General features: G+C 36.5%; 2 protein-coding genes across 3 annotated transcripts in view; one reads left to right on the forward strand and one right to left on the reverse strand.

Moving 5' to 3' along the window:
* The window catches only part of LOC115874960 (27 kDa hemolymph glycoprotein-like), a 97,421-nt gene that overhangs the window by 61,668 nt on the left and 10,392 nt on the right, over nt 1–25,361 (reverse strand). The window lies entirely within an intron of this gene.
* LOC115874961 lies at nt 21,991–22,745 on the forward strand. Its single transcript, XM_030890266.1, has 2 exons — nt 21,991–22,424; nt 22,673–22,745. Exons 1-2 carry the CDS (start codon nt 22,051–22,053, stop codon nt 22,734–22,736), a joined length of 438 nt encoding a protein of 145 aa, XP_030746126.1. The 5' UTR covers nt 21,991–22,050; the 3' UTR covers nt 22,737–22,745.

The raw sequence follows: 25,361 nt of genomic DNA on the forward strand, positions 1-25,361 counted from the left end.
GGAAAGAAGATAAAGATTTGGAATTTTATAAGTTCGTTCTAGATGAGGCAGAAAAACAGTCTGAGGACGATTAAGGAGAAGACGAAATTTGCGAGTATTTTGATGAGGGACCCAGCGTGAGAGTTTAAAGATTTACTTAATTAGATAAGAAAAAATAGTTTGAATCCTAAACAATAAGATTTTTTGTATTTGAATAAACTACTTTATTTTTGTCGATATTATTTTTTGCTGTTAAGTCGGTCAATTACTACAGTTTACTTTCAAAATGTACAATCTCCACAGTTTAGTTTCAAAATGTACAATCTCCAAATTAAATTTTTAAATTTCGAAGTTAATCCGCAATATTTTTCTTGTAGCATGATTTTATTTTTCTTGTAGCATGATATACTAAGTACTTCTTAAACTGCAGAGCCATTGAAAATTATGTTTGCATCTATATTTTGATTTATAAGAGTTTTTCGTGATTTCCTCAAAATTGACACAGAAGGAGATTGTACGTTTTGTTACTACACCCCTCATATAAAATCCTTAAGTGACTGACATACTGATTAATCACGATCCTGCTCAAACCCCTCAACGTAAGAAGTTCAATTCTGGCATACAGGTTGATTCTAGGGTGTAGAAGTTCGCTAAGAAGGGATTTTTCGAAATTCCAGTTCCAAGAGGATGAAACCACCCCTCAAATATTACAATATTTTTAATTTAAAAAACGGTCAGGTTTCTGAAAAAACGCTTAAACACGTATATTTTATTTTGTTTTTTTACATATTTTAGGATTTTTTAAAAATGTATACAGGGTGTTTCGAAAAATCTGGTCATTGATTAATCACGATCTTGGTTAAAGCGCTTGACGTAAAAAGCTGATTTTTGGAAAACAGATTGACTTTAGGGTGTAGAGGTTCGATAAGAAGGGATTTTTCGTAACTCGAATTCTAAGGGGATGAAACTATTCCTCAAATATTAAAATATTTTTTATTTAAAAACCGGTGAGTTTTTCGGAAAAACTCTTAAACACGTGTATTTTATTTTGTTGTTTTACATATTTTAAGTTTTTTTATTTAATTTATACAGGGTGTTTCATAAAATATGACCATTGAATAATCACGATTCTGCTTAAACTGCTTCACGTTTAAAGCTGATTTTTGGTAAACGGATTGACTGTGGGGTGTAGAGGTTTGATAAGGAGGGGTTTCTCAAATCTCAAATTCCAAGAGGGTGAAAACGCCCTTCAAATATTACAATATTTGTTATGCTTGGACAAGCATAATTTATTTGTTTTTTTTTACGTATTTTGAAATTTTTTAAAAAATCATACAGGGTGTTCCAAAAAGTTGGGTAATTTCTTAACCACCATTCTGCTTAAACTGCTTGACGTAAAAAGCTTATTTTTGACAAACGGATTTTTCGAAAGTCAAATTCCAACGAGATGAAACTACCCCTTAAATATTACCAAGTTATATGATAATATTGCCATATTGTTTTTTCTCATGCTGACATAATGTGAGAAAATTTTATCCAGTTTGTATGTTAATGGAAATTCTTGCTTTGCTTTATCATCACCATTACAAATGATTAATTCGACGCGAACGAAGTCGCTGGTACACGCTAGTAATAGTTATAAAATAACAGTCGGCCTTTAGAAGGTTCGTGAAGCATATAGTTGCAAAATAATTTCGAGATCGCCAACCTAACCTAACCTAACCTACTCTCCGTAGAAGCTACGGATTTGGGCATTGACCTGTTTGAGGAGTAAGAGTTAAATAATTAAATAATAACTATTAGTTTGTTGCTGTCTCTTTTCCTTTATCTTTTGATTCATATTATCTCACAGTAACATAGTTTTATTTAATTTAACACAGCTATAATATAAATTATAGTTTTTCTGTTGTCATGTGAGAAAAAAAAAGGTTTTAGATATTTAGACGCCTCTTTTTAGTAATCACCCTTTTATAGCTTTTGAATTAGTAGTAAACATTCCCTTTCTTTTGTCTTTTGGATTTTTACCTTCACCTTTCTCTTTTATTTTTTTTAATATTTTTTTCTGTATGACAACTTCAATGGCTTACTCTGACATTTTTGCTTGCGGGCATACTGATTTTTGATGTCAATAAAAGTCAAGGTGTATAAATAAAGGCGAATGTTGAGAAATTTTCTGATGATTATATGTTTAAATAAATTTTTCTTACTGTATGAAAAAATCATTTTTTTACAATTATAAAATTATTTTTTTTTGCTACAGAAAAAAATGGGAATATTTAATACGTATAGTATTCACACAGTAAATAAAAGCACTCAATCTTTTAGATAAATTTAGATCACCGTTTTAAATAATTTAGATAAATTGAATTAGTTTAGTTTACTTTTTTTACGTACAAACTAATAAAAACAGTACTGTAGGTAACTTGAGAAATATTTTAAATCTAAATTGAAAAAAAGTGTTGAAACTAAAAACATTGTTATATCTTGGATACGCAAGAATGAACACTACCACGGCCAAGGTACATAGCGATAAGTATTTGCGTATGATTCACTACGCCACTGACACACTCGTTCAATGTCGTCCATTCCGTTACTTATTATGATAATTAGAGTGCAGCGCTAATTGGAATCAGTTCTTTTAATAACCTACTGGAAATATCATATTATGATGAGTCCAAATAGATAAGAGAAATATTATAAATGGTTAATTGATTAATTATATTTTTATGACATCAAAAGTGATGTTTTCAATAAACAAATAAATGATAGAAGCCTAGGAGAAGCTTATAATAAAATTAAAAAACCTTTGAACTTTGACACACTAGATATGCGATAAGATATCTTTAATTTATGGTAGATACGCTTCAATTATTAATGTCGACTGTATCATATTAATATTTTCCGTAAACATAGAAATAGTTTTGTTATCTGGTAACTAATAAATTTGTGTTCATGTTATCTTTTAATATGTATTATTTCGTTGACAAACTTCAAACTTATTGATATGTTGTTGATCCTTATTGTTGTAAAGAGCTATTGCCTTAATGTTTCAATGCTAAAAGTGGATCAAGATAGAGTGTCCGCCGAAAAGACGTTCGGAAAAAGTATTATTAGGGGGTACTAATTTCAAGGTGAATAAAAATAAAAATAACAGAAAAATGGAAAAACAAATATGAAAACATAATCGCGTTCTAATCAACACCAATAGGTGCAGTAGGGTAAATAATAATTATAGATTAGATATGGCTCATATTATATTATGTACTTATATAATTTTTAAAAAACACATTTATCAATTTTTATCATATTCTAAATATTCACTCAGTATATGTACCGTATGAATTAATATCTATGTAAAACATTAAATAATTTTTCGATAAATATTACAGAAACAAGGAAGGGGTGCAGATCGGGGCCGGATTTAGGGGGGTGCTAGTGGAACTAATAGCATCCGGCGGCAAATTTTGAGAGGCGGTAAGAGGCGGTGTTAAAAAAAATAAAAAAATTATTTCGCCTCTTTGACGGTGCGTTAGCAAAGCAGACTGAAATTTAGGTTCCTATATTGTACCTATACTTTAAACATATTTATTTAAATCTTGAAAAACTGCAAGATTAAGATTTTTTAATTGACAAATGGGCTACTATGCACTAACTAGAATTATTAAAAAAAAGTGTCTTTGAGGGCACTCGCCCGTCGACAAAAAACAATTATTCAGCACCTTCAATAACGCTGCCGCCCGTCGCGTCGTCGGCGCCGCGGCGCGACGCGGCGCGGCGCCATGTGGAAATTTCTTTTGACTGCTTACCATGTATTTAAAGGACCAACGTACATTAGAGCGCGCAACGCCGAAGCGCGCCGCGCAGGGCCATGTAAGCGAAATATTCAAAATGGTTCCAGCAAAAGTTTCCCAATTATGACGGGTGATGGCGCTGATCGTCAAGATTTTTGGACAGGGATTTTGCTTACCGACAATACGACGTGAGCTACGACCGGACCAGGACCAATCAGAATGATCAGTCTCTCTTGGACATTTGCCGCGGAAGTGTGTGTTAATTTCTGTTGTGATAAGTGTGGTTGTGTTTGCAGTTTGATTTTTCGGTTTTAATATTATGTTAAAATTAATTTTGAAGTATTGTATCACCTGTTTTTATGTAATAGTACTTTTTTTACTTAATATATCAATTTGCATAGCCTAACTTTTTTATCAATAAACTTTGTAGATTTTCAGATTATTTAATTCCTTTTGTTTCCGTTTGTAATTTTATTTTTAAGACATATTATGTGATTGTTTCAGATAATATGTTTTAAAAATAAAATTGCAAATAGCGAATAAAGATAATAATTAAAATAAAAAAGTGTATTTTACAATTCCCCCCGGCCCCGCACCCCTTTGGTTAACCTGTAAATGTCAGCTTTGTCGAGAGATGGCGTTACGAAAATGGAACCGATTTATTACAAGGAACTTGGGCTTCTTTTTCGTTAGTATATTCTGTGGCGCCGCGGGATTTCCGTCAAGAAGTCGGAAGACTTCTCTAGCAACTTTTTTCCGTCTCCCGCGTTTCGGTGCGTTGCAGTGTGCGTACTCACAACGGAAATAATTTTGCATTCGAGTCTTTTCAGTTGGCTTTTTGACTAGGAACTAGTGATACGTATCAATGGTAGAATTATATTTTTAAAGGTAAATTAGGCAAATCGATTTTCATAAAGGAAGATGATATTTTTTTTTTAGTCTTCCCTCATTAGAGACAGATGGACGAAATTCTATCAAAGATTTAATATAATTGAGGGGTGTAGAGGCAAAACCGGCAATCTCCACTTTTTAACAAAAGTGACAATCCCCACTTTTTAACAAAAGTGACAATCTCCAATTTTTGAATTCTAATTACCTAAATATATAAAAAAGATCAGGGTTTTTTCACCACATAACTAATATACACATCAGAATAAATAAGAATTATCAAAAGAATTAGTAATTTGTCTCTTCTGAAAAAATATAATGAGTAGAGATATCCGGTGTTTTGCTTCTAAAACCCTCAATTGAGGAGTGCGTAAAATGTTTCCTTCGCGCCGCGGTCTAGTGTGCGCCAAATACCGATAAAAAATATGCCGAAAAACAAAAGAGAATATTAGACCAAATTATTTGTGATTTGGAAAAAAGAGGACAGGCTTATGAAACTGCAATAAAGCCATTCCTATTTCTTTTTTCATTAAAATCTCTACAGGATGAAAACATTTTAAATGCTGATTTAGCTTTAGTTTATCAATCTGACTTAGATCAACAATATTGTGGTAAGGAATGTGTCCAATTAAAAAAAAAATATAATTTCTCTTGACAAAGAATGTTCCGTGTCAAATGCGAAAAATTTGATGTATTTATTGCATTCCAGTAATATTGTTTCAACGTTTCCAAAGGTCGGAATCATTTTAAGAATTTTCTTGATCCTTATGGTGACAAATGCAAGCGATGAAAGGTCATTCATTCTCTACTCTAAAAAGAGTTAAAACATATTTTTAAGGAACTCGATTTCACAAGAAAGGCTTAACGCTCTTTCATTATTATTATACATAAATTCCGACTTATTGAAATCTTTGGTTTTTAGTGAAATATTAGACAAATTTGCCGATACTAAATCGCGAAAAGTAATATTTAAGTAAAGCAAAGTAGTTTTACATATGTTTATATGTATGTTATTTTTATATTTTATGTGTAGGTATGTAAAATATTTTAGGTTTAATAGTTACCACAGTTTGTTATACTTACTGTAAAACCAAGTTGTACGTGTTTTCCACTTTTAATAAATTTAAGGTTTTAACTTTTTTGTTTAATCTTTTTTTTTTCGTATGCTTATGGTGTGTATGGTAATAATGCAAAATTATGACGATTAGGGCGTGGCATCTCAAAAAAAATTTTACGTCACTATTTTATGTCACTAAACGAGGCGTTGTTTAAAATTAGCACCCGGCGGTAGCTAAGGTAAATCCGGCACTGGTGCAGATATGAATAAAAATTGATGATGAATGGATGTAAGAACTTTGCGTTCTCGGAATATTTTTGTAAAGGCCATTTACGTACGTAAAGAACGTAACTAGGATTTATGCAGTGATGCCAACTCGTGGGAAATTTCAAGATCCAGAGAGAAAAAGGAAATTTTAACTCAAAACACCATATTCGTGAAAAATTCTAAAGTTCATGTAAACTGAGTAAATTTAACCTTTTATAATGGCAAACGATACCTTACTTCGAAAACCTCGTAAGTTCAATTTTTGGCAAAAGTTATATTTATAGCCTATTTCGATATTTTCGATAAAGGCCTAATAGTATTGTATGGAAGCGCTGAGGGGCCAGCTGAGTTCTTTTTATATATGACTATAGTCAGATAATAACCGGCTATAGTCAGATAACAAATGACTATAGTCAGATCATAACTGACTATAGCCAGATAATAAATGACTATAGTCAGATAATAAATGACTATAGTCAGATAATAAATGACTATAGTCAGATAATAAATGACTATAATCAGATAATAAATGACTATAGTCAGATAATAGTTGTACACTTCTAGACGCTCCTGGATATGTTAAGCATGCGCAGTATATTTCGCAACAGGTGGTTTTCAAGTGGATTTCATTACCTGTTCAAAAAGAAATGAATAAGCTTGCGCTGTTTAGTTTACGATTTCGAGCCTACTTTTCAGAGGCTATATGAAATGCTACATGAAAAATACTTAGAATTTAAAGGAGGATCCAAAAATAGAATAAAAATATAACCTTTTTTATTTAAAATAAGAAAGTTCAGCGGCTTAGAGAAAAAAACTATAAATTTGACAGCATCCCCTCTATCATCATTGGCTCAAGCTTAATCAAATATTCCCGTATACCAAATATCATAAAATTAAGTCTAACGGTTTCTGAGATATATGGCCGTTTCGGCACTTTTGACTAACCCTGTATAATATTTTATATGACATAAAATCTTTATATGAGACTAGCTGGTACCCGACATGCGTTACAATGCCAAATGCTGAAATACAATAATATAGTTGGAGCATTTGCCAACTTTTGCCTAAAGTTTCAATGAATATAGTAATTTATTATCTTGCTATAGTCAGGGTGAGTTGATCGCTTAGCTATTAAAGATTATGTAGTCTCAGATGGTCTCTATTTTATATACCCTGTATATAAACTGATGGTTAAAAATTGAGGTCTAAACTTAAGTGAGCGATTTTAAGGTAAAAAATTCATATAAACATGTGTGTCCAGAAATGCATATTTTTGAAGATATAGGGTGTCAATTATAATTAAATGGGACAAACATAAAAGTGGTCGTACAATAAAGTGGTCTTTATTTTTTTTTGTCAAAAACTCCCCTCAAGATCAACGGGATGGCCTCCGAAAAGTAGGCCCGAAATCGTAAACTAAACAGCGCAAGCTTATTCACCTCTTTTTGAACAGCTAATGAAATCCACGTGAAAACCACCTGTTGCAAAATATACTGCGCATGCTTAACATATCCAGGAGCACCTAAAACTGTACAAATATTATCTGACTATAGTCAGTTATTATCTGACTATAGTCAGTTATTATCTGACTATAGACATTTTATCTGACTATAGTCATTTATGATCTGACTATAGTCATTTGTTATCTGACTATAGTCGGTTATTATCTGTCTATAGTCATATATAAATAAAACTCAGCTGGCCCCTCAGCGCTTCCGTAGTATTGTATTGTAAGACAAAATCGAATTATTCTGATTATTGCAATTTTTTTCACCAATTTATTGCAACCAAATACATCTAAATCTATGACACGGTAAAAATGAAATTTCGCGCATCGCCTACCTTGTGTTCTATAAGGTTCATTGGATAAAAGTGGTCCGGATGCAAGGAACAGTTCACGGATTGAGTTCATCTCTTTTTCTTTCTAAAGCGTGCGTTGAAAGCCAAGACAAAAACCATTTTTGTTGACCCATAATTTGTTATTCGAACTTTCAAAATTATGATATATATCTTCATTTCTAAGCCATCTATGACGCCATTTTTTTCAGTTTTGTTATAATTAATTTTGTCTCTTGATCTGTACTTGTAACACTATTCTTTTAATTTTATTAATTTATTGTGGTGAAATTAATTTCTGTTGTAGATATATTTGATATTGATATATTAAAAAAAATAGTGTATTTTTTGTGTTTTTATGTATGTCATAATTAAAAATAAATAAAGAATTATTTTTTTTATTTCTTTAAACTTCCCGCCATACGTGACAATCTAGTCAATAGTTTCTACAAGCGATATTGGGGGCGCTAGTAGCAGTAGACTTGTCAACAGTGTCAAATTTAAACGTCAATTTCACTTTCCAATATTTAGCAAGGCGCTAGCACTTCTTCTTGTGTATGTGTTTTGTGGGTTCACTTCGTGGGTTAGTTCACTTTGTGGGTTAGTCAGTCCACTTCTACAGAGCCCCGCATGCGGTAAGAGGAAGAAAATACAATAGGGTACCTCCAGGTTGAGATGAGTAGTGGGTAGCCTTCTATCTAGCCAGGTTTTTTTTGGTGATGTTGTCTCCTCTTGATCCAGGCGGTTAAGCTAAGACCACACCCTCTCCCCGTGAAATCTGACCACAGACAATAGAGAGTGCATGGTATAGTGGATAAGATAATCCCATCCTGGCATCGTTTTATATCTTGGGGCAATTCCCTGGCCACGACACTACAACCAGGGATATGAGATACTCCTTAGACCCAGCCAAAGTGCTAGAAGGAATTCCTCCTAGCACCTGACTAGGAACTTTCCAACCAAGGACAAGGTCTCAAATCCTAGCGGAAGAGATGCCTTGTTTCCAGTTAAGTGTTCTTACAAAGTGCATAATCTGTGAATAATGATATATAACAGTGATTCCCAAAGTGGTCCAGGTGGACCCCCAGGGGTCCACGGGAGACTCGCTGGGGGTCTACGTAGGCGTGAACAAAAAATGGGGGTCCATAAGATGTTAATGGGGGTCCACGAAAATTTATCTGCTTTTGATAGTAAAGAGCAAAAATGTAAGCATAGTTTTTATAAGGGCCTACCTACATTGTTTTAAGTACCTATCTAAGCAGATAATATTTTAATAAGGCAAGCGACTGTTACTTGTCCAAACTTGCGTATTCGATATTACGTACAATTTCGTGTACAGACTTGCAAAGCGCTATCCGCCCGACAATGCTTAATGCTTGTTCAGACATGAACTTGATCACCACTATAAATACTTGATGCCAAAGGCAAACGCATTCATTTGTTTCCGGAATTCCGAAAAAAAGGCGGAATTTGGAAAAAAGTTGTGAGAAAATTTATATCTGTGTTTGCTAGTGCCGGAGAAAAGTAAGTAACCTACCTTTTTTTGTTATAGTACTTAAGTATTTTGTTTACGTGTACTAGTCGGTTGATCACAACGGCCTGTATAGATAGGTAACTTAGTAACTTACAGATATTTTAATTGTCCTCTTTCGATTTGAAGACAAACACAGCACGTTTTATTCAATTGTTTTTCACGAGAGAAACACTGCCTCTCTAAAAGGCCGAATAAGCAATATTGCAGAGCAATTAATTTTGTAATTTTTCTTGCAAATAACTACTAATTTTATAAAACAGTAATTTCATAATCATTTTAAAATTGGTTTTGAAGTAACTATTTTATCAAAACTATTCCTTTTCGGAAAGAGCGAGCGGTGCGCGGGCGACGGGAAAAGGGCGGGGCTTGGACTTCGATGCCAGTTTGTCACGTTTTAACAATGAAGCCGCAGACAAAAAATACGCAAATACACGGAGCGCGTGAACTCATTGATTTAATAAAATGTTAGTTATCGTTTTTATGGACAATTTTGGGATTTCGACTTTTATTTTTTCCTACACAAATATGATCAGTATTCGATACTGAGTACACCAATTTTTATTTATACTATTAAAAATTGGTGGTAAATTATGTACTTTAAAATTGATACCGTTTTGTGAAAACGTCTGTATTTGTCTCAGCGGTTTATTAGTTGGTCCTTTACAAGCCGTAATTCTATTTCCGCGTGCTGACAAAGGCTGCGGTGTGATACCTATATTCAGAAAAAAACTTGGTTACTAAAACATTTTTTTTTACAGGTAAGGTAACTGACACGAAACATGGCTACAGCAAAGAAAAAATGTCGACAATATAGTATCGATTATTTGAAATATGGTTTTGTTCCATCAGAGGCAGACAAACAATTGCCCATGTGCCTATTATGCAACAAAGTTTTGAGCAATGACTCTATGAAACCATCAAAGCTCGAAGATCATCTAAAAAGGTGTCATACTGATAAAATAGGTAAAGATTTAAAATATTTTCAAACATTGAAAGAAAAATATGGAAAGAGACCCACCATGCACAGTATTGTTACGTTTTTCGTCGGTTCCGTGTGGATAGAAAGTCACAATTTATTTAAACACTATTTATTTAACACTAATTAACAAAAACAATAACGATAAAAGACTTATAGAAATATTTACAAACGATTTATAACTAAGAATTTATTTTGAATTTTAGCGCGTCAACTGCACTGGTATATTTATAACTGCCCTCTCTAGGCCACTGCCGCCGGCTTTTATACCTACAGCAAAAGAAATCTAGAATAGTCCATAGATCGTTAGGCGCATAGAGAAGGTTTTCGAATGTTCTCGTATGTACGAGTCCATTCTAGTGGGTCTCGATTCTTCTCGAACGAATGAATCATTGCGGTGTCTATGCGATGTTAAGGTCATCCGAGGGCGGGCCATATTGTGAGGTTAGGTCGAGTCCACACCGGCTCGCAACACTGCCCCCTTCTTAGGCACATGCTCGTCCCGAGATGTATACGGTGAATGAAGGTATTTGCAAAGCTGGCCCCTGGTACGTTGCGAAGTCTGGTAGAAATAGCAGTCTACAGTTTTCTCCCCCGATCTCAGCTTTGGGTTGTAGCAGCAAACGAGGATCTCGATTCCCGTAAATCTGAACAAGACTTCAATCATGTTCCGGATTGTACGCCAACTCAAACCATCGAGTCCACACGCCAGCTTCGGAATGGCTAGTCGTGCAATGTTGTTGTTTAGCAGGGCTTCTCTCAGTTCAATCAGGGTCTTCCATAGATTGAGATAAGTCGGCTTACTCGGGGACCATTCCTTGGTGACCAGGTAGAAGATGTGCCTTGCTTGACCATGTGCATTGTCGGTTAGCCTCAAGACGCTTCCAACCTCTGGATCCTGTCGGCGTAGTTCTCCGACACGCCCAAACTTCTCATTGAACGTCGCAGCGATTCCTCTGGACATCCGCAAATCTCGAGCCACACAATGAGCGAGCGAATAATCAGGAGGCACGGAAAAGAGGTCTCGTTGATCTTCTTTGGTTACACCATAGCGAGCCTTCTCACTGCTGTTGTATCGGGCCATGAAATCGTCAAAGGACATCTCCGAATCAGGGGGGATCAAAGCTGCAGGTTCTCACGGTCCCAGCACGATCTTCTATTTCGCCTTGGTAGGGGCTCAAACGGTTGAAATGGACTACCCTCGGTTTTCCTTTTGGCAATTTTCTGATACGGTATACGACGTCATTAATTCTATCCATGACTTCGTATGGCCTTTCCCACGAGGATTGTAGCTTCGGAGATAACCCACGACGTCTCTGCGGGTTATATAGCCACACCAACTTCCCTGGTTGGTATCCTCCATGCTCAGCTTGAATGTCGTAGTGTTCCTTCATTCGGTCACTAGCACTTTGAATATTTAGGCGGACTCTCTGATGAATGTCGTCCATCCTTTGACGTAGTGTGTGGACATAATCTTCTCCGGCGACTTCTTCTCCCGGTCGGCAACCAAATTTCAGATCACAGGGTAGGCGCACTTCCCGTCCCATAACGATGCTGGCTGGAGTTTGCCCTGTAGATTCTTGGACGGATGAACGGTAGGCCAACAGGAACAGGTGAAGAAATTTGTCCCAGTCTCTTTGGTGGTCAGAGACTACTTTGGCCAGATAACGGTTGATAGTTCTGTTCATGCGTTCAACCATCCCATAGGATTGTGGATGTAGAGCAGTCGTCCTGGTCTTGCGGATGTTCAGGACTTCACAGACGCCTTGGAACAGATTGGATTCAAAGTTTCTTCCCTGATCTGAATGAAGCTCCATGGGAACACCAAACCTGCAGATCCATTCTTTAACAAGGGCATCAGCAATCGTGGACGCTTCTTGATTTGGCAACGCGTAGGCCTCGACCCATTTGCTGAAGTAATCCATTACTACCACAATGTATTTGTTGCCATCGTTCGTCTCCGGGAAAGGACCAGCCACGTCGATCGCTATTCGTTCGAAGGGACTACCAACATTGTACTGGCGCATAGGGGCTTTACCACGCTTTTGTGGCCCATTAATGGCTGCGCAAATGTCACATTTCTTACACCAGGCCCTCACATCTTCTTTGCAGTTCACCCAGTAGAACCGTTCACGCAGCTTGCCAAGTGTCTTGGTAACACCAAGATGTCCTCCGCTGGTTCCATTGTGAACTTCCTCCAAGACTTCTGGGACCCTCTTCTTTGGAATGACGATCTGCCTTCTCTTCTTGTCCCTCCGGTCTCTCGATCACACGGCGAAGTAGTCCGTTATCTATTACCAAGGAATTCCACTGGGCCCAGTACGACTTTACGTTCGGCGAATATCTGCAAACTTCTTCCCACGTTGGTCTTTGGCCTGTGTTTTCCAGTTAATTACTAAACCTAATTCTGGGTCACTGGTTTGGTCATTTGCAAGATCTTCGGGTTGCCAACTATCATTAACCACAGTTGTTCTTAGGAGTTTCACTTCTTTCTCTTCTGCTCGGGAACAATGCTTACAGTCCTTAGCGCAAGGTCTTCTGGAAAGTGCGTCGGCATTTCGATGGATTGCCCCAGCTCGATGTTCTGTGTCGAAGTCAAATTCTTGTAATCGTTCAATCCATCTAGCTACCTGCCCTTCAGGATTCTTAAACTGCAACAGCCATTTCAAAGCAGCATGGTCTGTTCTTAACAAGAACTTTCTTCCATAGAGATACTTGTAGAAGTGTTCCACTGCTTTAACTACTGCTAGTAATTCTCGTCTGGTTACACAGTAGTTCCTTTCCGGTTTTGACAAGGTCTTACTAAAATAACCAATGACTTTTTCTTGACCATCCTGGATCTGAGACAGAACAGCGCCTAATGCAACATTGCTAGCGTCGGTATCCAATATAAAAGTTTCCGTTGCCAAGAGGGTAGCTAAGTATGGGCGCACTAGTCAGGGCCTTCTTCAATTTTCGGAATGCCTCGTCAGAATCTGAGTCCCAAGAGAAACGCCTCTCGCCTTCGGTAAGTCTGGTCAATGGTTTTGCGATGGTGGCGAAACCCTGTACATAGCGTCGATAGTATGTGCATAGTCCCAAAAAGCTTCGTAGTTCATGTTTATCTTTAGGTATCGGCCACTCTTCCACTGTCTTGGTCTTCTGTGGATCTACCGCAACTCCTTGGGAGGAGACTACATGGCCCAAGTAGTGTACCTTTCTTGACACAGATGACATTTCTTGGGGCTAAGTTTCAAACCAGAACTCCCTAGTCGCTTGAAAACTTCTTCCAAATTCTTCAGATGATGGTCAAAGGATTTCCCAACCACTATGATGTCATCCAGGTACACTAAACAGGTAGTCCAGGATAGTCCCTTTAACACAGACTCCATTAGTCTCTCAAAGGTAGCTGGCGCGTTGCACAATCCAAAAGGCATGACGGTAAATTGCCACAGTCCGGAGCCCACCGAGAACGCTGTCTCTTCTCTGTCTTTCGGCGCCATGTCGACTTGCCAATATCCACTCTTCAGATCTAACGTAGAGAATATCGTTGACCCCGCCAGTGTGTCTAGAGTATCGTCTATCCTCGGCAGGGGATAGCTATCCTTCTTGGTAACATTATTGAGCTGCCGATAATCAACACAGAACCTGGTGGTACCGTCTTTCTTCTTTACTAGTACTACCGGCGATGTCCACGGGCTGTTAGATGGTTCGATGACACCCTCTTCTTTCATTTCTCGAAGGATTTTGTCAGCTTCTTCACGTTTGGCGAGCGAAAGTCTTCTCGGATTTTGTTTGATTGGTCGTGCATCTCCGGTGTCAATTTTATGTTGTACTAAATTGGTACGACCTCTATCTCCTGCTTCTCCTTTATCAAACACGTCTTGATACTTGATTATTAGGTTTCTCAATTTTCTACTATTTTCGGGAGATAATCCTTTAACGTTTACTAACTCCTTCACCATTTTGTCCGGAATTTTTGAAGTCGAAACTTTGGAGGCTACCACGCTTCGAATGACTGAGGAGACCGAACAACAGTACCCTAACAGGGTTCCCTTCTTCAAGGATACAGAATAATAATTCGTGTTCATTACTCTCACCGGTACAGTCTTCTTCGTCTTCTTCGCTCGTAGCAGGGCTTTTCCAACAGCGACCCCTCGTCCTATTTCGCTGTCATGGTTCCTTGGCTCCAACAGAATAATACTCCCATTATTCATTTTACCTTCCAGGCAACCATCCAAAAATATCTCACAGCGCTCAGGGATCGAAACATCTTCTGCTACCACCACGCGAAGCGTCTCCTCACATTTTCGATGTAGAACCACTTCTTCTTCATTTATTTTCAAAATTCCCTGCTTGAAGTTTAGTTCAAAACCTTTAGTGGTCATGATGTCCATTCCGAGAATAAGTTCATCTTCGATATCTGCTACTAACACTGGATGTTCAAAACTGGTGCTCCCAATAACAAAATTAAGGTTTACTTCTCCATGGACAGCAGCGGAGCCCCCCGTGGCAGTACGTAGTCGCCATTGTGTTGTTTTAACCTTCTTCGATGTTTTAAGAATGTCCGGTCTGATGATAGTTTTTGTCGCACCTGTATCCAACAGCATGGTCCGGAACTCTCCATCAACATAACCATCCACAAAAATGCTGTTGAATTTGTGTTGTAGCGAGGCGACTTGAGCAGTTTTCGTTGGGGCATGTTGGGTACAGGTCGACGTGTGCCCCTTCATTTCGACCCTTAGTAGTTTTCCGACCTCGACGAAGCCGGTTCTTCGTTCTTCTCCTTACAACGGCTTCGCACGTGTCCCACCTGTCCGCAGTTCCAGCAACGAATCGGTCCCTTCTTGCCCATGTACTGGTCCATTACCTTCCGAACAATCCCTTCCACGGATTCGTCGGAACATTCGTCGATGGCCCGTACTCTTCCTAAAGACCTAGAACTTTGTTTCGCGGCCTCAAATTCTAGGGCACGTGCTAAAGCATCCACCAAGTGCGTTGGGTGGGCTAGGAGAAGTGCTTGTCTTGTCTCGTTATCACGTAAGCCGTCGGAGAATGCCTGTACTGCCAACCGCTCCATAACATTCTCTGGCGTAGCAGGGTACGCAAGGCGAACGAGGCGGGCTACGTCGGCTTCAAACTCCTGCAGAGACTCATTTGACTTTGAATGCGATTTTTTAGCTGGGAATGATAGACATGTTCCAAATGAGCTTGGCCGTACCTCATTTCTAAATGTCGTACCAATTGCTGATAATCTCCCTGTTCCGATGGTGACAATGTCTGCAGGATATCAGTCGCATCTCCTCGCAGTGCGACAGTCAAAGCGGTAGCCTTTTCAGCGATTGTCCATCCGTTCGCTCTCGCAGCGGCCTCAAACTGGCAAAAATAATTGGCCCAAGCGGTTTTTCCGTCAAACTGTGGAGGCTTAATAACTGACTTTGAGATATACTTATTTTCGACTAGTTTCGGTGCCTCCGATGTTTCTTGACATTTTGGTGAATTGGCCTTTTCTATTTCTTGTTTAAAATTTCGATTTTTTATTTTACATCGTCCTCAATTTGTGTTATTTTGTCTTGTAGCTCCGTAGAATTCTCTATAATCTTTTCTTCTAATTCCTGGAATTTCCTGTTATCTTTTCTTCTAAATTAAGTATTTTATTATTAAAGCTGGCCTGTATGTCTTTAGAATTTTCTGCGATCTTATCTTCCAAAATATTAATTTTATCACTGATTTTCTCTTCTAAATTAACTTCCAAGTCAATTATTTTACTATTCAAATTGTTCAAGTTGTCGTCTAATTTTTGAGAATTCTCTGTCATTTTATCATTCAAACTGTCTTCTAATTTTTTTGAGAGTTTTCCGTCATTTTAGCTTCTAATTTTTGTAGGCACGAGTCAAGGTCACCTTCGAACTCAAAGCAAAATGTGTCCGGATCCTCGCCTTCCTCCCTCAAAACGTCTCTCAGTCTAGTTTGCAAAATGCTTTTTCTTTCCATCTGTCTCGCACTCTCTCTCTTCCAATATGGATTTCAGTTCGGACACTTTCAAGTCTTTCAACAATTTCTTCGGAGCCATGGTCAGTCTTTTTTATTCTTCTAGTCTATCACACACGCCACACTTGACACCAATTGTTACGTTTTCGTCGGTTCCGTGTGGATAGAAAGTCACAATTTATTTAAACACTATTTATTTAACACTAATTAACAAAAAAACAATAACGATAAAAGACTTATAGAAATATTTACAAACGATTTATAACTAAGAATTTATTTTGAATTTTAGCGCGTCAACTGCACTGGTATATTTATAACTGCCCTCTAGGCCACTGCCGCCGGCTTTTATACCTACAGCAAAAGAAATCTAGAATAGTCCATAGATCGTTAGGCGCATAGAGAAGGTTTTCGAATGTTCTCGTATGTACGAGTCCATTCTAGTGGGTCTCGATTCTTCTCGAACGAATGAATCATTGCGGTGTCTATGCGATGTTAAGGTCATCCGAGGGCGGGCCATATTGTGAGGTTAGGTCGAGTCCACACCGGCTCGCAACAGTATGTTCGCTTCAACATCTCAAAGTAACGATGATGGCTTGAGGGCATCTTACAATATCTCATTACTTATAGCAAAATCTGGAAAACCGCACACTATCGGAGAACAATTAATTTTACCCGCTGTTGAAGAGGTTTTAAAAACTGTTTTGCACAAATCTCCATTTGACGTACTAAAAAGAATTCCATTAAGTAACAATACTGTACAAAGACGCATTGATGAAATGAGCTCTGATATCGAAAGCTTTTTGTGCAATCATCTGCAAAAAACTCATTTTTCTATACAACTGGACGAGTCAACGTTACCCAGTAATGAAGCATTACTATTGGCATATGTCCGATTTATTGTTGAGGAAGAAATTCACGAAGAATTGCTATTTGCCAGAACTTTGGAGACTGACACTAAAGGCGAATCAATATTTAATGTCCTGAGTAATTTTTTTACGGAAAAATCGATCCCATTTACAAACATTATTTCAGTGGCAACAGACGGAGCTCCTGCAATGGTCGGGCGATATCGTGGGTTTATAAGTCATCTCAAAAGAATTATACCAGGACTTACAGCTATTCATTGCGTAATCCACCGACAACATCTTGTGGCAAAACATTTAAGTGACAGGTTGAACCAATCTCTTCATTTTGTAATAAAAGCTGTCAACAAAATCAGAAGCAATGCATTGAATACGCGTTTATTTGCTCAATTGTGCGACGAAAATGATGAAGACTTCCAACGACTGCTCTTACATACTGAAGTACGCTGGTTGTCGAAAGGTGCATGCTTAACGAGATTTTACTCTGTTTTCGATTCCATATTAGAGTTCTTAGAAAGTAGAGATCCAGATTTAAAAGAAAACTTGATCAAATTCAAAGCAGACATTGCGTATTTGACAGATTTGTTTAAAAAATTTAATGATATTAACTTGCAGTTACAAGGGGACAGCCTGAATTTAATAAAAACAAAGGGGATAATTTCGGCTTTTCTTGGGAAATTGAAATTTATGAAGCAAAACATTAGTCGGCGCGAATTCTCTCAATTTCCAAACTTGTCGCAGGTAGAATGTATTGATGAGGATATCCATACCTACAGTCAACATTTAAGTGCTCTGCATGATGACTTCAAAACCAGGTTTGAAGATATACTGACGATGGATATACCACCATGGATCATAAATCCATTTGATGAAACGGAAGTGGCCAATGTTGTATTACAAGAGGAGCTGCTCGAGCTAAGCACTAATGAGGAGCTGAAGGTGAAATTTAGAAAAGGCTACCCAACATTTTGGCTGCAAGCAGAAATACCCGAAAAATATCCTGGACTGTGGGAAATCGCAAGGAAATTTTTAATAGCTTTTCCCTCGTCATACCTTGTCGAAAGGAGTTTTAGTGCCGTTACAAACCTCTTAACAAAAAAAAAGGAGCAAATTAAACATCACAGAGCGGGGGATTTGCGGTTATTGCTCACAAAAATAAAAGCCAAACATTGATCGTTTGCTGACACTCCATCAGATACATCCTTCCCATTAATTAAAATTATGACCTGAACCTATATTACCTTAATATTTTTTCTTGTAATTCTATTCTTTTAATAAATAAAGTGATATAAAATGTACCATTTTTCGTTTTTATTTTACATATCGGAATATAGGGACAGAACTCAGAAGTGACACAATTTTTATTTTTTGGCGACTTTAAGAATGTGGTAGAAATGTAGCAGCAGGGGGTCCACCGAAACCAGTAAAATTTTGAAAGTGGTCCACGAGAAAAATAAGTTTGGGAACTACTGATATATAATAATGTAGTCTGCTGCTGATGCTAACACGTACCAGAACGTACCTACGTGTTTTGGTGAATTGTGGTATATTGAGGTATTTTTCTGCAATATTCCCTAATGAAACTAACTTATCAACTACAAATATCTAGAGCACAAATTATTTGTTTGAAATTCAATAAATTCTTAAACAAACAAAATTTACGAAAAAGATTATATACGAAACTTTTTTTTAATGATTAAATAAAAAACTTATTGATTTTCCATTTGTTATCGACATTTAATGGTATGCAACCCGTTATACAGCTCGAGCCTTGAAAAAGGTGATGTAGAGGAAGAGAGGGGAGTATTAGAAGAGAACTGTACGGCAAGAGAGTATAATAATTTATTGTTAATATCGGCTGACGAAATAATAGTGTAAAATAAACATAAATTAAGTTAATGGTGCTTTATTTGGACTAAAGTAAAGTTAACAATTCAGAAGTGAGATTAATAACAACGTGTAGTGCCGGGAATCGAAAATAAGTTATATGGTGAAAAATATAGGTTAGACGGGAAAACGTGGACAACGTGGTGGCATAGATAAATGAAACAAGTTTAGATTGGAAAGTGCCCATAAGGACAATGTAAACACTATTTGGCGCTATTCTTGCAACGGTCGCGACCCAAAACTTTTGAAAATTTCGGAGCGGTTCGGCTTTTTCCGGAATTATATCGCCAAATATTGTTTATTCAAATTTATTATTATTTTCGTTTAATTTTATAAATAAAAGACAGTGTGTTGCATACAAGAAACTTTATTTTATATAAGGACGCATGTATGAAATACCTATGAAACATTGGAAACCGACGTTGTGCCACGATTCACGATGGTTTTTGCAGTTCACAGTTCACAGCACAGCTTTTTGAGTTTTTAATGCCACTTTTTCACAATTATCACCGGTTGGAGTAAATAAAACTTAAATTAAACTCACAAGATAGCAATTATTACTTTGAAAATGGACGCTATAAGCACTTATCGGAATTTCTTTAATGACAGCAGTTTGGATTTTGAAAGATTATTATGATTTTTGAAGATTCTGACTTTGACAAGAGAAAATTATTTCTGTTTTTGTTTGCCGTTGTTCTTAGCGACCGCTATAGCAGCGCCAGATCGCGTATAACGGTCGCGACCCAAAGTAATTTCGCGACCTAAAATTTTTACGGGCTTTCCAATCTAAACTTGTTGCATTTATCTATGCGTGGTGGAAAAGGAGTCTTAATCTAGGGACATATTGACCATAGATAAAAGAAAATAATCTTCTATTAAGATAGATATGAAACTTAATAGTAAAATTTTGGGTCAAAGCGCCCCTCCGTGTTCTTAGTAGAGACTACGTTTAACCCAGCGCCTGCGCCTTTTCTGCTGTAAATATTTTTTATGTTTATATTTGATTTCAAAGGATTTAGTTTTAAAGTTACACTGATATATTAGTATATCAGAGTAACTTTAATAAAACATAAGAATATATATATTTTACAGTTTATTAAATATAAATTTTGACTACAATGTAGAAAGTAAATCACAATATTTGATAAAACTTATAAGTATACCATTTTTACAGTTAATAAATAATAAAACTATTTGTGACTATAATATTTAAAATTTAGATAGATAGAATATTAAAAAACATACCGGTATTTGCAGACGCAGGCCCAAATTCAATAAAAACCAAAATTTTTCCTGTGAAAATCGGGCTTTTTTCACAGAAAAGGTATTTTTTGATTTATCAACAATCATTGTCAAGTTGACAATATACAGGGTGTTTTCTAATTAGTCTAAAAAATTGTGGTGTGATTCCTCATGTGTTCTTAAAACAATTTTTATATAACCATTAGGTCTAAAGTACTTCCTTTCTGATCTACAGGGTGTTAAAAATTAAAAAAATCGATATTTTGCTTAAAATAAATGGTACACTACTGTTTTTTTAAAGAAAATATATTTTTTTCTTGACTGGCCATCCTTTTTCGACAAAATTGATCTTTTGAGTTTTTCTTGTTCATCAAACGGTTGCCGAGAAAAAAATAAATATACTTATTAAGAGCCCGCCTTAAGCCGTTTTCAAACGATTTTTTATTTTTTAGATTAATTAGGAAACACCCTGTATATGCATATCACAGGCAACCAAATAAACTAGTAGTGTTTTTAGTGAGTACTAAATTATTTTATCAAAATTTCACCATATAAGTTTCCAGGCAATGATATTGACTTTTTGATCGAACAGCTGGTACGGTTCTTCTTTTAAGAAAATTTGGTCTGAAACAAGCAGTAAACCCAGAGATATAGAATAAACCAAGGCAGTAGACAGTGTTCACAATTGACAGCTAAAAATAGAACTGAAGTTAGGTCAAAGAGTAGATAAGACAAGAGACGACAGTTCGCGCGGTACCTTTCATGTTTGAGTGGTGGGGAGAGTGACCTCGTCTCGCTTGTCCCTTTAAATTTTCGTAATTTTTTCGCGGGAAATTTGAAATAGACTTTTATTAAAATTTTCCTGTATAGCTTATAAATAGTTACTGTATGGGTAAAGAGATAAATAGAAACGAAAAAAAAATGAGTTTTCTAAATATTATATAAAATAAATTATAATTAGAAACATATTTGTCGGGGAATAAAGATAACAAAAGCAATACTTTGTGTATCGTTGGTAAACAAGAGAAAGCGACTAGAGTGAAATATTATGTTTGTCGAAGAATAAGACCTATTTTTGCAGTCTTTATAAGCACACACATTGCCACCATCTCGTCTTTTCCTGCTACTCGTGTCCTGTTCAGTATTCATATTTAGCAATACTTACAAATTAGAACGCAATAAAAACGATACTAAAATTAAACCTTAAAAACTCTCAAAACCATAATATATCGAAAAACTCTGAAAACACACTTTAAAAAGGCAAAAATTCAAGAAAACAACTAATCAGATTTGTTTATGTTTAAGCTTGATTAGCACAGCTGATTAGCGTCCTAAAATCATAGGTTAGAATAAATAAAATGCGCCGTTGTCAGATTTTCAGATTTTATCTGTTTATCTTTGAAATCGATCAACTTTAGCCATTCTGTTTCTTTGATATTATCACTACATTGCGAAAAAAGAACCTAAACCAACCTAAACTAAAAATTTACATTTCCGTTTTAACATACGTTACTTATATCCTTCTTATATTATTAATTTATTTTCAGAAAATCTTGTTTATTTTTCAAAGAAATATACTTGGCAACAGACAAAATGGAACTTGACGGGACCTTTAAATTTTAATATATCTGCGTCTCTCTCGCGAAATTCGACTTCTTTGTTCACTGTCGTCTCTTGTCTTATCTACTCTTTGGTTAGGTGAAGATAAAATTGACGTTTTGTGAAGGACAAAAAGTGTTGTTTTGAGAATTTTATTCTGAATGCCTCGATTTAATCAGAATTTTACAAGTTATTCCGGGGAAATGGAGAATCCTAATTTTACAGAAGCTTCTGGAGCTATGGAATCGTCAGATTTAGCAAAACAGATGATGGCTTTGATGCAAATGATGGAACAGAACCGTATAACGAGTGAAGAAAGGTTAACGAGACTTATTCAGCAACAAGATAATGTCCAGAAATACCAAATTATCCCAGACTTCAGTAAGTCTATTAGTGATTTTAACGGAGAAACATTGGGGAAGACTGCAATGGATTGGTTGGAACAATTGGAAACTACTGCGATAATACATAAATGGCCTGAAGAATTCAAGTTAGAAACTGCGAAAATACATTTAGTTGGAGCAGCTAAGAATTGGTATATGTCAAATGCCAGGGAAATAAAGGAGTATAACGATTTTAAATCTAAGTTTGAGAAAACCTTTAAATTAAGAATTAGCATGACTGAAATTTGGGAGAAAATGAAAAATAGAAGGCAACATAGGTCGGAAAGTATTTTTCTGTATTTCCATGATAAAATCTCTTTATGTAAACAACTTAATTTAGAATTCGAAGAAATGAAAGAACAAATTTTGATAGGTTTAATAAACAGAAAAATCATTCCAGGTTTAATGGCAGTAAAACACAAGGATGCAGACGAATTATTGCACGACATTGTCAATTTTTCTAAAGTGGAAGATCAAGCTAAAAAAAAATTGCTAAGGAAATCACTTTAGATAATGTAACAGCTAAGGTAGATGTCTTTGTAGTGCCGAAGAATGCTCAGGAAGTCGATGTCATTTTGGGCAGGACATTTACAGAGCAGACTCATTTAGCTTACTATAGAGTTGGAGATCAACTAGTGTTTGGATACTCAGAGACACAACCATTTTGTGATTTTCCAGAAGCAGATAAACAAGGTAAACATATACAAATTACCAAGGGACAAGTCATTCGAAAGAACCACATTAATGTGATTCAAGCAGAAATAAAAGATCATAAGGCATTGTACGTACCAATACTTAATACCACAGACCATAATATAGATATATCCGAACAAAATATTAAGTTACGTGGAGATCAGGAATATACAGTACAGGCAGTTAGTGACTGTGAACGGATTTCTAAGGAAATGCTGAATGTGGATAAGCATACACCTCACGAACATGTGGAAGACTTATTAAATTTGGTTAATCAGTACCGATCCATATTTGCATTGACGTTGAAGGAGATTGGATGTACCGATTTAATTACGATGGATATTGTTGACAATGACATACCAGTAAGGCATAAACCATATAAAAACTCTTACGAGGATCGACAAGAAATTAAATGACAGGTTGGTGAACTAAAACAGTTGGGTATCGTTAAAGAGACAAATTCTCAGTACGCAAGCCCAGTGCTATTGGTTGGAAAGAAAAACGGAGGAAAGAGGTTGGTGGTGGATTTTAGAAAATTAAACCAACAAACGATAAAGCAGAATTTCCCTATACCACAAATTGATGAACAGTTTGAAGGGTTAAGTGGCTGTACACTTTTTAGCACGTTGGACTTAACAAGTGGATATCTCCAGGTACCATTGACGGAGAAGGCCCAGGAGAAGACAGCTTTCATCACCAATGACGATACAGGACAATTTACTAAAATGGTATTTGGATTAACAAACGCACCATATGAATTCTCGCGACTCATGAATTTAGTATTAGGTGACTTAAAGAATAAAATATGTGTTAATTTTTTAGATGATGTTCTTATACCAGCAAGGGATTGGCAACAGATGCTGGAAAGATTAGAAATGGTGTTTGAAGCGTTCCAAAAAGCCAAATTGACCTTGAACCTTGGAAAATGTGTTTTTGGCAGTAACACGGTAACCTATTTGGGATTTGAATTATCAGAAAAGGGTATATTACCAGGAAAGGGAAAGATGACAGCTATAGAGGGACTATCCAAAACCTAGAAACGCTCATGAGGTTAGACGATTCCTTGGATTGACAGGATTTTTAGGAGATTCGTAGAAAGGTATGCCGTTATAGCTAGACCATTAGCCGACCTAACTGGAAAGGATAGAAGTTTTGAATGGGGTAAAAGGAAGAGCAAGCATTCCGTGAATTAAAGGACAAATACTACATGCACCAGCTTTGCAGCTGTATAGTCGAAGTGCAGAAACGGAACTACACACTGATGCCAGTTCTATCGGAATAGCAGGGATGTTATTGCAGAAAGGTGATGATAACAAGATGCATCTAGTCTATTGTGTATCCAAGAAGAACACAGAGGCGGAGCAAAAATACCATTCCTACCGCACAGAACTACTGGCAATAGTTTGGTCAGTGGAGAGACTGAGAGCTATGTTATTGGGAATTCATTTTATCATATACACCGATTGTCAAGCTTTAGTATACCTAAACGCACATCGAATGAAACCACAACTAGCCAGATGGTATGCCATATTGATGGAATATGATTTCGAGATCAGGCATAGAAAAGGTGAAAAGATGGCACACGTAGATGCATTAAGCCGAGCACCAGTAGGTGAAATGGAACATCTTAATTTAGGAGTCTACAGTTTGCTAGAAGAACACGATAAAGTATTAATGATACAACGAAATGACGAAAGTATAAGTACATTAATTGATATTTTGAGAAAGAATTCCGAAGATAGGAGCCAAGAAGAAAGAAATAAAGTACAGAATTATGAGTTAGATAATGGCAGATTGTACAGAAAAGTTGAAGTCAAGGGAGAACAGAGATTGTTATATGTAATACCACCGAATATGAGGAAATCCATAGTGGTGAAATATCACAATCAAATGGGACACTTTTCAGTTGACAGAACTGTACAGAAAATACTAGAGACATGTTGGTTTAAGGGTATGAGAAGATATGTCCGAAGACATATACATGGATGTTTTGAGTGTGCTACAGAGAAAACACCAGGAGGTAAGAGACCAGGACCCTTACATCTAGTGGATCCACCTTCAAGACCAATGGAAAGAGTTCATGCAGATCATTTAGGACCGTTTATCAAAAGTACCAGAGGTAATTCCTATATTTTGGTTTTTGTAGATGCTTTGACCAAGTTTGTAACCTTATATCCTGTTAGAAGTACGACTAGCAAAGAGGCAGCCATGGTATTTAAACATTTCATTGATAGATATGGAAGTCCTAAAGTAATTGTTACTGACAGAGGAACTGCTTTCACAGCTGATGAATTTGAAGAATTTTGTTCGAAACGAGGTATCAAACATCATTTAACTTCAAGTAAATGGGCACAAGCGAATGGACAGGTTGAGCGAGTTAACAGGACTCTTGTACC

This window comes from Sitophilus oryzae, unplaced genomic scaffold, assembly GCF_002938485.1.
Source record: "Sitophilus oryzae breed Bouriz unplaced genomic scaffold, Soryzae_2.0 scaffold_130_pilon_pilon, whole genome shotgun sequence".
In the NCBI taxonomy this organism is placed as follows: domain Eukaryota; kingdom Metazoa; phylum Arthropoda; class Insecta; order Coleoptera; family Curculionidae; genus Sitophilus; species Sitophilus oryzae.

Excerpts from the sequence above, each read along its gene's own strand:
- LOC115874961 (XM_030890266.1), top strand. The coding sequence starts at position 22,051 with ATGCCTCGATTTAATCAGAATTTTACAAGTTATTCCGGGGAAATGGAG. Across the intron at positions 22,425-22,672 it reads GTTGGAGCAGCTAAGAATTG|GTTTAATGGCAGTAAAACAC; the intron begins GTATATGTCAAA and ends AAATCATTCCAG.